Genomic DNA, 13,887 nt, shown 5'->3' on the forward strand with positions numbered 1-13,887 from the left:
AAACCATTGCTGTACGTCTCAAGTTTTCAAGAGATCACCTGAATGTTCCACAGTGCTTCTCGGACAGTGTTCTGTGGACAGATGTGACAAAAATTAAACTTTTTGGCAGAAATGCACACCACTATGTTTGGAGGAAAAAGGGCACTGCACACCACACCAAAACTCCATCCCAACTGCAAAGCGTGGTGAAAGGAGCATCAGGTTTGAGACTGCTTTGCTGCATCAGGGCCTAGACAGCTTGCAATTTTTGAGGGAACAATGAATTCAAAATTGTATCAAGACATCTTACAGGAGGATGTCAGGGTAGCTGTCTGTCACCTGAAGCTTAATAGAAGTTGAATGATGCAACAAGACGATGATCCAAAACACAAATAAATCAACAACAGAATGGATTAAAAAGAAGTAAATTCGTGTTTTGGAATGGCCAAGTCAGAGTCCAGACCTTCAACCCAATTGAGATGTTGTGGCATGACCCGAAGAGGGCTGTTCATGTAAGATATTCCAGAAATATTGGTGAATTGAAATAATTTTGCATGGAGGAATGGTCTGAAAGTCCTCCTTGCCATATGTGTAAGTCTGATCAACAGCTACTGGAAACATTTCAGTGGAGGTTTTCGTTGCTATAGGAGGTTCTACCAGTTATTAAATGGAAGGGTAACATACTTTTTCCAGCTTGGACTGTGAATGATTAAACAATGTGTTCAATATAGACATGAAAAGTGCCATTGTTCATGTGTTATTAATTTAGGCAGAATGTGTTTGTCTATTAATGTGACCTAGATGAAAATCAGACCACATATAGTAATTAATGCAGAAAGCCAGGTATTTGCAAAGGGTTCACAAACTTTTTCTTGCATGCTGCTATACTTGGCACCGTGTGCAGTGGAAGAGCTTTGTAATGATGTGTCAGATTAAATAGGGTGCTGGTTATTGCAAGATTGCATCCCAAATCCTGGGTAGCACAAAAACCCTGATCTTGAAGCTGACTGACTAGGTTCTTCAGAGAAGGAAATCTACCATCTTTCATGGCCTGACCTATATGTGACTGCAAACTCACCAATGTGTTTGATGCTTAATTGTCTCCTTGGTTCAATGGCAATTGGGAATAGGCTATAAGTATCAACATTTTGCCAGAGATGTCTGTGCTCCTTTAATGAATAAAACAAATTTTATTTGGTCCTGTGGCTTTATGCCAATTATTCATGGAAAAGTTGAGTAAATATTTATATAATTGATGGCAATATTTTCATTTAATTTGCTGCTGATATAATGGCCTATAACCATCAACAATTATTTTTAATTATACAAATCTTACAATTTTATTTGGACGTTTCTGATTACCCGATGCATACAGAAGTGGTTGGTAGTCTAGGATCCTGTTGCATTGGCCTAGTCACCACTTCTCACAGAATGACCCAATGCAGGTGAAGCTTCAAGCTCAATTAGCCCTGCAGGGCAGCAGAAATTAATGGTGGAAACCACAATCAATGGTAGGGTGTAGGTAGGAATGCAGAATTGAGGTTGTAGCTTGATCAGCCATGACCTTATTGAATGACAAGTGATGCTTTATTGTGCCATATGGCCTGTTTTGAATTTGTGTGCATGTAACTCATGGCACAGCCCTGTCAAACAACTTCAGGCGCAAGATATCTTCTCAATTCCCAATTGTTATTAAATTAACTAGAATGCTTATACCTTGAAAATCAAATTAAACAAATGAGTGAAGCTAAATGTTTGTTCACCTTCACAAAGTAAAAAGAATTTGAGTGCTTTTGTTTTGGAACGTGACACATTTGTTTGCTACAGAACTCAATGAAGCTGGTATTGATAACCGAAACATAATTGATGATGGCAAGTCTCAGAGGCTCAGCAGAGACGATATTGAGGCACTTAAAGGGCAAGGCTTGAAAGGGCAGGTAGGAAATATTTTATACTATTAAGGATGGGCAATTGCAAAATGTTAAGTTTACGACTAGTATTCACAAAAAACACTTTATTCTTCAAAGCAGTCTTTTATTTTTGCAGGATATTGTTCAACGATTAATAGAAAACAGCACAACATTTAGAGATAAAACTGAATTTTCTCAGGAAAAATATATCAAGAAAAAGAAAAAAAAGTAAGCTTCTGTTCATTGAATGAGGGATGAGGAAACAATTTTTCCCGTTTTCACCAAATTTTCATCTTTTCTCAGTGGGTATAATTTATAAATCAGTGGAGGGGGTGGTTGGGTGGTGGATAGTGATACCAGTTTCATGTATTTTGATTGCTTTTTTTTGTTAATTGTAATAAACAGTAGGAATTGTGTTTTGAGGTCAGTTTTTCCTTTGGTAAAACCCTGATTCAGTGGTTGTGGCATTACACTGCAATGAATACGGCATATGTAGTTAACCAATGTGTTGTATTGATACAAAATGTAAGCAAATTTCTAAACACTCGTATGGCAAACTTGTTTGTCTTTGTATGTGGAAGCAAATAGTTTGTGTAATTAATAGTTAACTAACAGTTTTTGTAATACAGGCAGTCCCCAAGTTACGAATGAGTTCCGTTCCTGAGTCCGTCTTTAAGTCGGATTTATACGTAAGTCGGTCGGAACAGGTACATCCGGTATTATTTAGCGTCAGTTAGTCAAATATTTGTCTTAGTATATAGTATATATTTTACCTTTAAAACACTTAAGAAACATTTGCATTTCAATAATTAAATCAGTGCGTTGCTTAGTAATAATTGTAGCTTTCATCGGGGCAGGGCCTTTCACATGCTCCATTATTCTCACTTTATCTTTTATCCTTTAAAATTGTTCCGGTTGTTGACCGACTATAGCTTAATGCTTTTCCAATGACCGATGGCATTTCACCTCTTTCCGATCTCTTTATTATTTTCACTTTATTTTCAATCGTGATCGTTTTCCTTCAACGGAACAGAAACACTGCCGATTCAGCAGCAGCCACGGGCAGCAGGTCCTGACCTGAGCACCCCCCCCCCCCCCGGGTCCTAAAGTCCACCCGTACTGAGACAGGTTAAATGGGACAAGTGGGCGGTGCTGACTGGAAAAAGGGGGTGGGGGGGTCAGGGTGAATCTTGCTAAGAAAAATTTAAGCCAAATGCAAAGTTACACACTCAACAACGACTTAAAATGGTGAACGGCGTCATGATCCGACTTAAAATGGTGGACGGCGTTCTCCTTCCTCCATTCTGAAGTACGAGTTGTTCGTAAGTCGGACGTTTGTAACTCGGGGACTGACTGTACAAAATTTTTATTTGTCTCCCAGATGGTGAACCCCAGATCCTAGTAACTTTTGAACTTAGTTACATCTTGTTCACAGGTATGAAGCATTTATAACTATCTTGAAACCCACTGCAAGAATAATGGCAATGATGTATCATTCCCGTGAACCAGGTAAAATTTGGTGAGTGATCGTGCTGATCTTTTTTCTCATTCATGTTTAAAACATATTCCAGACCAGTCACTGCTGCTGTTTCAGATCTATTTCAACAACTGCTGTTTCACCATAAATAAAGCAGTTTGATAGCTTGCTATAAAAGTCTCGGTGTGACTAATGGAGACTTCTTGATTAACATGTAGTGAAATTACTGTATCAATTGTAGGGCTTGTCAATGGGTTTGTTGTGCACTCAGGCTGTGCTATCTCCAATCACTTTACATAGAAAGATTAGCGTTAGTCTAGGATTGAAGGTTTGTGTTAGTATGTCTGTGAAAGTGATTTTTGTTTTGGGGGAAGGCACAAGGAAGAGAAAAGCAACCTGTTTGGCTCAGAAATCAGTTATTCTACTAAACTTAATCTATTATTGTATTGGTTCCTTCTGTATTTTCAATGAGTGGAAAATTTAGGTCATTTGTCTTTTATGAGGCCTGCGTCATCAGAGTCGACCATGGATGTTGTGTCCTAGATGCTGAGATATGCCATCCAGGACGGTATGATATAGACAGCAAGCTGTTGCCCATGTAGCAAGCTCCTCTTCTCCATGTGTCTGATGAACCCAGAGGAACAGCAGAGACCGATACAGTTTGGTACCAGCAGCATTTGCAAAAGTTGCCAGTCAGCATTGAACTCGACATAAGGCTGCATTAAGGACTTCAGCTCTGGATTTCTCCCTCAGGATTTAGTTCCAAAGCCTTCCCTATGAGTGGGTATAGGCATAAGACAGTGGAGGTTTGATATCAGAGTTTTCCTTCACCTAGATGAGCTGTCAACCACAGCCCCATCTGCGTGAAGTGACTGGTTTTAAGACACCAATAACCTGTCATTGCCCCTTTTCCTGGCAGAAGGAACAGTTCCACTGGGCTTAATACCTAAGCCACATGTGAAGGCCAGGAGCTGGACTTGGTTGTCAGAGGCTATTTGAGGTGCAGACCATTGGGAGCATTTAATAGGTAGCAGGAGCTTGTCCCTATAACCACCACATTTCTCCCCCCCCCCCCCCAAGTTATAACAACCTTAAGGAACTCATTTGTGTTGAATACCACTGAGTTAATAGTGCATTACTTTCCAAAATGATTATGATTAATTGTCTGACAATGCCATTAAAAAAAAACTATTAACTAAACATTCTTTTCCAGCCATTTACGTTATGACACCCTGGCACAGATGCTCGCATTTGGGAATATCCACGCTGGCTGCAAAGTAATTGTAGTGGAAACATGTGCTGGCCTGGTACTAGGCTCTGTAATGGAAAGGTTAGGAGGTAAAAAAGAAATCTAAATTTGCAGACTTCTAATGTGAGGATCTCAAATGTTGCAGACATATTTCTTTTAAAATTGCATTGTCTTCTTCCCCCATAACAACCCTCTCCCAACTCCCTGAGAACTCTGTTGCACAAAGCATTCATTATTTACACTGAGGTCCTAAAACACGGTAGGAACTTCCACACTCAGGCCCTGTCACATTAGCCTGATAGGCTTGTAAACCTCTGCCCTTGAAAATTGGTGGTTAATGGCTATTCCGCCTGCTTAAAGTACTAAACCCATTTTCATAATCTGAAGTATTGAAAAATATTCCAAATCTGTTATGAAATCTATTAAATTTGAAATAGTTCCATTTAATATCAGAGAATGTATACAATATACAACCTGCAATTCTTGCTTTTCGCAGACATCCAGGAACACAGGAGTACCCCAAAAAATGACAGTACAAATGTTAGAACCCTATGGCTCTCTCCCTCCCCCCCGCACAAGCAGCAGCAAAGCAACAACCCTCCACTTTCCCTGACTTATTTCAGCAAAAAGCATCAGCACCCACTTATGTATAAATATTACATATTTCTGAAGGAAAAAGATTTTTAAAAAATCATGGGCTTAATTGATCCTGAATAACCATGCACATTACTCTCCTCTTGTCCAACTTCAACTCCCTCTAGTCTGGAAGGAATAGAGCTTCCCAAGTTACATATAACTAACTTTGCAACTTTGTTGTTAAATCTTTGATCTAATACCACTCTATCACCTCCCCGTTCGATGCTCTTGAGCAAATATCAGCCATTCCTACAAAATCTGTGTCCTTTTCAAATACACCACTATCTTTGCATCACGTGTGTGACCCTTAGCATAAATAGTAGTGTTTTCATCTCTGAGTGAATAAGTTATGGGTCCATATTGCACTCTGGAGAGCTGAGCACAGAATTCTTGGCTGAAACTCCAATGCATGGTTGAGAGAGCACTACATTATCTAAGCTATTACCTTTCAGATGAAGCATTACATTGAGGTATCATCAACTCTTGCAAGTACACATAAGCCAGGAGTTCCCAACCTGGAGTCCAGTGACCCCTCTGTTAATGGTAGGTGTCATGGCATAAAAAGTGTTGGGAGCCCCTGATGTAAGTAAACTCATGGCACTGTTTTGAAGGAGAATCACAGTGATATGACTCATGTTTTCATCAATCTAATCAGCACCATTAAAACAGATGTATTTGTTGACAATAGCATTGGTGGATTTTAGTTGATGAACTAGCCACCTTGATGCCAATGTTTACAGCAGTCATTACATTTCAAACATGCTTCATTAGGTATGGAACTCCTTGGGGTGTCCTGATATTGTCTACATAGATGCTGCTTTCAGTCATAAATGGCTTAACAGTCAATCTCCAGATCACTGCCTCACAATCTGACCCACATGAAATCAAATCAAAGGTAATCTGCACTGCTCTTAAGCCTACTTTGGCATTCATTAAGATGGCCCTTGATTTTCTTATTATCCAAAAATCTGTCAATCTCCACCTTAAATTTAATCAAGGCTGGCATCTATGGCTCTCTAGAGTATTTTCATCCCTTTGCATTTTTTTCTTCTTATGCCCTAAAACACTGAATGCTTTATCCTATGAATATGCCCACAATTCTAACACTATGTCTCAAATCACATGGACTTTCGACTAACTGACTCCACAAAGTAAGGAAGCTAGGCAGGCAGGCAATTAGGGAGACTTCTAGAGTATATCTTACTCTACGTTCAATGCTCTGTGTTGGAAAATAATAGGCTTATTTTATCTTTGAGGAATCTCAACTAGAATCAAGATTACAGACTGGGTAGCTGGGCTGCACTAGGGAGACAGATTAAAAGTCCAAGTGATGAGAGGAATGACGGGTGCTTCTGCAGTCAAAGACATGAACCCAAGATTGTATTTTGCCTCTCCTTGGTACCAAGTTCACGGTTGTCCCAGAAAGGTTGCAGGGCAATTGAAAGGAAGATAAACAGCCAAAAGTCATTGTCCACATTGTTTCTCAAGCTGTAAGTAAAAACGCAGGTGACATCTTTATTGAATACAGAGAAGAAGGAAATTGCAGTGGAAAGATTTGGGGAGGGGAATGAGGAAATTCTGCAATGTGTTGTTATAAGGGGTAAGGTAATTGCACTGTGGAGAGTGTAGTGGAGATCCACCAGGATGTTGCACAAGTCAGAGTGTTTCAGTTCTAAGAAGTGAATGGATAAGCTGGGTTTGTTTTCCTTGGAAAACAAAGTTGCTTTTATTGTCATATGCACAAGTACATGTATACACAGACACAGAATTATATAAGCAGAAACATACTGAACAGAAATTATGCACAAATTTTGTAAGAAAAATTTCATTTTAATGCAAAGTGATCAAAGTATTCATAGTATTTCAAAGATTCAAAGTACTTTTATTATCAAAGTATGTATACAGAATACAACTCTGAGATTCATCTTTCTGCAGACAGTCATGAAACAAAGAAACACCATGGAACTTGTTCAAGGAAAATATCAAACACCTGATGCTTAGTGAAACTGCCATGATTAGGGTTGTAATAATAGGTTCTAGAACCAAATGGTTGAAGGGAAGTAGTTTTTCTTGAACTTGGTAGAATAGGACTTCAAGCTTCTGTACTTCTTGCTCATTAGTGGCTGTAAAAAGAGGCAGGAGTCTGAAGTAAGACCTAATAGAAGTTTGCAAAATCATGAGGAGCATAGGTAATCTCCAAATTAAGAAGCTTTTCTTCATGGTGGAAGTGTCAGTCTTACAGGGGATTGCTTTTGCATAAGCAGTCAGATATTTAAAGGGAATGTTAGGAAGAACTTTTTATCCAGAGGGTAATTAAAATCTGGTAGGTGCTCCTTGAGTGAATGGTCAACACAATTCTAAGAAGTATCTAGACATTCTCTTGAATTGGCAAGGTATAGAAAGCTATGAACCAAGTGTTAGTAAAAGGGATTAAAATAGATACTTGTTCTAGTGACCTATATTCTGGTACTCAGGCAACATTGTACCTCACTTTATTCTACTTTGCTGGCATGGTCATGGTGGGCTGAAGGGTCTGATTCTGTGATGCCCGCATCTTTAAATCTTTCAATGTTTTAAGAAATTCCCCTTTATTTTTCTATCAAAATGGATGACACTTTTGAACATTATATTCCATCCACCTGTCCTTGCCACCTAGTCTTTCTGCATCCCCTCAAAGCTTCTGCGTAGCCACCTCATAATTTACTACTCAGTTTTGTATCATCAGTAAACTTAGCTCCATTAATTGTGATACCATCAAATAAATCACTGATATTGATTGTGCATAGACCTAAGCAGTAGTCCATACAACCACCTATTATTCACGGCCTCCCAAGCTGAAACTGGAAAAAAGTTTACATTTGCTATTCTGACTTTTCACATAGTTGTTCAACTATTCTTAACAATTTACACTTGTATGTTACCTTTTCTATTGGTGTTTTAGTCATCTGTTCCAGATTACATAAACTCCAGCATGCAAGCAACTCTTGGCAACTTTTAGCCTCTTATTTCAGTTTATTGTTTTTTCTAAACTCCATAGGTTCTCAAAATGGAATATATGGTTGTTGAGAATTAAAATACGTATATACATATTTGCTATTGTCTATCTGCTGGAAAGCCGTGTCTTATTTCCCAGTCAATCTTAACCAAATTGCCCATCAGGCCCAAGTGATTTACTTTGTTTAAATACAAAATTCTAGTAGAGAATTGAATTACATTCACTGAAAACAAAATTCCTATATTTATGTAATAAATTTTCCTCTGAGGATTCTTTGCAATGAGATTAGTAATTAACCAGGCCATTTTTTATATAACTTAAGTCCCAGTGTAGGTGTCCTTTATCCATCTATATTCCACCTAAATATTTTGCTCCAAGATACTGTTCCAAATGCATCCTCATTCTCTGCTTGATCAAGCACTGTTCAGGATTATCCAGAAAGTCTACTCTAATTCTTGATGTTTCACCGTCACTCCCGACAATCTCTTTGTATCCCATTTTTGCAGCCCTCCAGCTGATTGCTGATAAATTTGTGGGGTTTGTGAAATCACCAAAAATGAAGGCTATATATTTTGATATTCTTTCTCTTTACTAACACAATTTATATAAGTATGAGCATAATAATTCTTGAAATCTTAATTTATTAATCTACAAGATAGCCCCAAACCAAATTACAAATGTATCTGAAATTAACATTCAATTTCTTATTTAACTTAAACTATTTAATTTTTCTCTGCAGGTTATGGCTCTGTTGTCCACATGTATCCAGGTAGCATGCCTGTTAGAGCAGCAATGGAGAACTTTGGATTTCCAAAATCATTTTATGATCACCTTTATGATTTTCCTATAAACAAATTGAACAGTCTTCTTTCTGGAAGATCTTTAGCAGAAAATGAAACATTACAGAATCAAACCAAAGTTATGTTGGGAGAAGGTAATAGGAGTCCACTGAGCACACATCGGGGTGATGAGGTGCCTTGTGCCAAAACTGTGATGGATAACAACCAAGCTGGGAAAGCTGAGGATGTTGCTTTTTGCACAGAAGATAAAGACACAAATACAGCTAGGAAATCCAATGTAAGATTTGTTTCAGTAAGATATCGATGGAGAATGCTTCTGATTTGTGGGGCTCAGTAATGAAAACATTTATTGTGTGTGAGGGATAACTACTTCTTCAGACTGACTTTTTATCTGAAGATAGTCAATTTGGTTGATTGATGCTGAGAGCAGAAAATGGTGCCCGTCCCCACTAACTTGAGCAAATATGAAGGCCAATAAAATAATGTTCAGTATTTTCCATTTTCACAATAAGGATAATTGGTTTGCATTTTATAGCTGAAATTATGTTTTAACGTAATTAACACTTTACTTAGCTCTGCTCTTAACTGTTTTGTAAGTTTGGTCTAGTGAAGGAATTGGGGTATGTACTTCAGCTGTCTAATGGCAGTGTCTCAGTCAATTACTTAAAGGTATACCCAGAAAATTCTGAATAGTCCCTCTTTGAATGTCCCAACTGAAACACATCCTGGGCAACTGTTGGCAACTGTTTTTTAAAGCTCACCTGCTTTTCTGCTGAAAAAATTTGGTGGGGAGAAGACTGGAAAGAGCTTGATCTTTCCCTTTTTTATAGTTCCTTACTTCCATATAGGGCCATGCTTTTCCTACCTGATTCTGGCTATTAGTTGATAGCAGTATTGTTGATTTACTTCCTGTAGGATGAGATTAATTTTAATATAAAAAAATAAAGAATGTGATCTTTAGGTAGATCTTGTTCTTGAAAAGCGTTGTAAAGGCTTTTCAGAGCAAATTTATATTAACTTTTTTTTACACAAGTCTAAACATCTCTTGGCAGGTCGAAGAAAGGAACAGCAAGCAAGAAGATCGACTTAAAAAGCTACAGGCTGCTGCTGCTGTGCTTCAGGAGAGAAATGCAGATGGGTCTGTTTTTTTAAAACACTTACATTCTGTTGTTGAATGTCATAACAGATTTGGTGTGTATTTGATCTGTATTTTTAAGGTGAATATATCGTAGTCATGTTCATAATCAAGGGAGATGAGCCAAGGAAAGGAACTCATTGAATCATCACCGGGGCAGTTAATTTCCTGAAACTTTTAGCAACTCTTGCTATTTTGTAGCCCCATCTCCTCTGACCACCACCGGTACAACTGACACAGAACCAAACCTACATGTGTTAGACTCTACACATACTCTTTTCCCTTTAACTCTCCTTTTTTTCCCTCCACCTCTGTATGTGATGCCCCAGATGATGTGAATTATTGCCAGCTGATATCCATTAAAGTCCTCTCTCCAACATGTGTAGTCTTTTTAAGTAAATTTTATTCATTTGAAAATGAAACTATGACCCCAGACTGCTCCCTTCCATAAAATCTATGATGTCAGATATTTTATGAATACCCATCTATTTGTAAATTATTTATAGATATGCATAATTGCTTGTTTGCAGCAATCTCTTCTGATATAGCTTGTCATGTTTGAATGTACTGTAATGTCTTTTGGTATCTCTTTCCTAAATCTATGCTTTCACTTCAGTTCTATCATTAAAATTATTTTTAACCAAGTTTGTACTGATACAATTATAGTTTTGTGAACTCGTTTGGGACATTTTACTTTGGAAATGCATCATTCAAATGCAGTTTACTGGTATTGGCAGCTATATAGAAATGCTGTGTGCCCACTTTGCTTTCATATAGAACAATTATAGTAATTAGCTAACCTCATTTAAATGAAAATTCTTACTGTTTATTAAATTTTGATGTTTTAGGTTAATTATTGCAAGTCGACTGTATCCTAGTCCCTTACTACTTTCTCTTCTGGAATTTGTGGCACCATCCAGACCATTTGTCATCTACTGCCAATACAAAGAGGTAAAAACTAGATATTTGATACATAATTAGTTTGATTGCATATTTGAGAGCCTAGCTTAATTCATTGATTATTTTCTTACCCTGTCTAGCCATTGCTCACATGCTATGCAGATCTGCGAGAAAGAGGTGGAGTTATTAACTTACGACTATCTGAAACATGGCTGAGAGGTTATCAGGTAAATTTTAATTCTTGGAGTTTAAATGTGCAATCTCCCCACTGGAATTTCAGAAACACATTTATGGTATCTTAAATTTTTATTAAATCTTCTTCAAGGTTCAAAGTAAATTTTATTATCAAAGTACATATATGTCACCCATATACAATCCTGAGATTTATTTTCCTTCGGGCATACTCAGCAAATCTATAGACTAGGAGCTATAACAGGATCAATGAAAGATCAACTACAGTGCAGAAAACAGCAAACTCTGTAAATGCAAATATAAACAAGTTGCAATAAATAATGAGAACATGAGGCGCTATAAGGCACTCGTGAGACCACATTTGGAGTATTGTGTGCAGTTTTGGGCTCCTTATTATAGAAAGGATATACTGACATTGGAGAGGGTTCAGAGAAGATTCACAAGAATGATTCCAGTAATCAAAGGGTTACCATATGAGGAACATCTGGCGTTTCTTGGGATGTATTCTCTGGAGTTCAGGAGAATGAGTGGGGGATCTCATAGAAACATTCCAAATGTTAAAAGGCCTGAACAGATTAAATATGGCAAAGTTATTTCCCATGGTAGGGGAGTTTAGGACAAAAGGGCACAACTACAGAATTGAAGGACATGTGAGGCAGCGGGAGTGTTTAAAAGTGAGCAGATTGTGAAGGTCGGTGATTTCTTCGGCAGTTGAACGGGGCACGACTGCGCAAGCGCGTGTAAGTCGGACCATGAGGCAGCGGGAGTGTTTAAAAGTGAGCAGATTAACAGAGCGGGCAGTTGAGTGCTCCGTTTGCAGTATGTGGGAAGTCAGGGCGAGCACAGTTTTCCCTGATGACTACACCTGTGAAAGGTGAATCCAGCTGCAGCTCCTGACAAACTGAGTTAGGGAACTGGAGCTGGAGCTGGATGAACTTCAGATCATTCAGGAGGCAGAGGCAGAAATAGACAGGAGTTACAGGGAGATAGTCACCCCTAAGAGTCAGAAGACAGGTAGCTGGGTGACTGTCAGGAGAGGGAAGGGGAATAGACAGAATAAGCAGAGCAGTGGGATGTCGTGGTCCATGTAGGTACTAATGACGTAGGTAGGAAGAGTGAGGAGGTCCTGAAAGGTGAGTTTAGGGAGTTAGGCGCCAAGTTAAAGGACAGGACCTCCAGGATAGCAATCTCAGTATTGCTACCAGTGCCATGTGCAGGCGGGTTTAGAAATAGTACGATAGCGCAGATCAACACGTGGCTGAAGACATGGTGCAGGAGGGAGGGCTTCAGATTTATAGATAATTGGACAGTTTTCCACAGAAGGTGAGACCTGTTCCAGCGGGACGGTTTACCTCTGAACTGGAGGGAGACAAATATTCTTGCAGGTAGGTTTGCTAGAGAGGCTCCAGTGGATTTAAACTAGATACAAGGGGGAGAGGAGAACCAGAGTGTAGGAACAGATGTAGGGGAGAAGGAAGAAAAAGGAGATAGTAAAGTTGTTTCAAGCAACACACATCAAAGTTGCTGGTGAACGCAGCAGGCCAAGCAGCATCTATAGGAAGAGGCACAGTCGACGTTTCAGGCCGAGACCCTTCGTCAGGACTAACTGAAGGAAGAGTGAGTAAGGGATTTGAAAGCTGGAGGGGGAGGGGGAGATGCAAAATGATAGGAGAAGACAGGAGGGGGAGGGATAGAGCCGAGAGCTGGACAGGTGATAGGCAAAAGGGGATACGAGAGGATCATGGGACAGGAGGTCTGGGAAGAAAGACAAGGGGGGGGGTGACCCAGAGGATGGGCAAGAGGTATATTCAGAGGGACAGAGGGAGAAAAAGGAGAGTGAGAGAAAGAATGTGTGCATAAAAATGAGTAACAGATGGGGTACGAGGGGGAGGTGGGGCCTAGCGGAAGTTAGAGAAGTCGATGTTCATGCCATCAGGTTGGAGGCTACCCAGACGGAATATAAGGTGTTGTTCCTCCAACCTGAGTGTGGCTTCATCTTTACAGTAGAGGAGGCCATGGATAGACATGTCAGAATGGGAATGGGATGTGGAATTAAAATGTGTGGCCACTGGGAGATCCTGCTTTCTCTGGCGGACAGAGCGTAGATGTTCAGCAAAGCGGTCTCCCAGTCTGCGTCGGGTCTCACCAATATATAAAAGGCCACATCGGGAGCACCGGACGCAGTATATCACCCCAGTCGACTCACAGGTGAAGTGATGCCTCACCTGGAAGGACTGTTTGGGGCCCTGAATGTTGGTAAGGGAGGAAGTGTAAGGGCATGTGTAGCACTTGTTCCGCTTACACGGATAAGTGCCAGTAAAGTTGTTTGCACGGTTAGTAATAAACAGAGAGAAAGAGGTGAAAAATTTCTTAAATGCATTTATTTTAATGCTAGGAGCATTGTAAGAAAGGTGGATGAGCTTAGAGCATGGATTGATATCTGGAAGTATGATGTTGTAGCTATTAGTGAAACATGGTTGCAGGAGGGGTGTTGATTGGCAACTAAATATTCCTGGATTTCATTGCTTCAGGTGTGATAGAATCGGAGGGTCAAGAGGGGGAGGTGTTGCATTGCTTGTCAGAGAAAATATTACAGTGGTGCTCTGGCAGGATA

The 13,887-nt window shown here is 39.4% G+C and overlaps 1 protein-coding gene across 3 annotated transcripts in view; it reads left to right on the forward strand.

Moving 5' to 3' along the window:
- trmt6 (tRNA methyltransferase 6 non-catalytic subunit) overlaps window positions 1-13,887 on the forward strand; it is a 47,250-nt gene that overhangs the window by 5,059 nt on the left and 28,304 nt on the right. For all 3 annotated transcript variants that reach the window (XM_063056216.1, XM_063056215.1, XM_063056217.1), the window contains exons 3-10: window positions 1,807-1,916; window positions 2,026-2,117; window positions 3,325-3,408; window positions 4,580-4,704; window positions 8,986-9,323; window positions 10,099-10,184; window positions 11,030-11,132; window positions 11,222-11,308. In XM_063056216.1, coding sequence (XP_062912286.1) covers window positions 1,807-1,916; window positions 2,026-2,117; window positions 3,325-3,408; window positions 4,580-4,704; window positions 8,986-9,323; window positions 10,099-10,184; window positions 11,030-11,132; window positions 11,222-11,308 — 1,025 coding nt within the window. The remainder of the gene's footprint in view (window positions 1-1,806; window positions 1,917-2,025; window positions 2,118-3,324; window positions 3,409-4,579; window positions 4,705-8,985; window positions 9,324-10,098; window positions 10,185-11,029; window positions 11,133-11,221; window positions 11,309-13,887) is intronic.

This window comes from Mobula hypostoma, chromosome 8 (genome assembly GCF_963921235.1).
Source record: "Mobula hypostoma chromosome 8, sMobHyp1.1, whole genome shotgun sequence".
NCBI lineage: Eukaryota > Metazoa > Chordata > Chondrichthyes > Myliobatiformes > Myliobatidae > Mobula > Mobula hypostoma.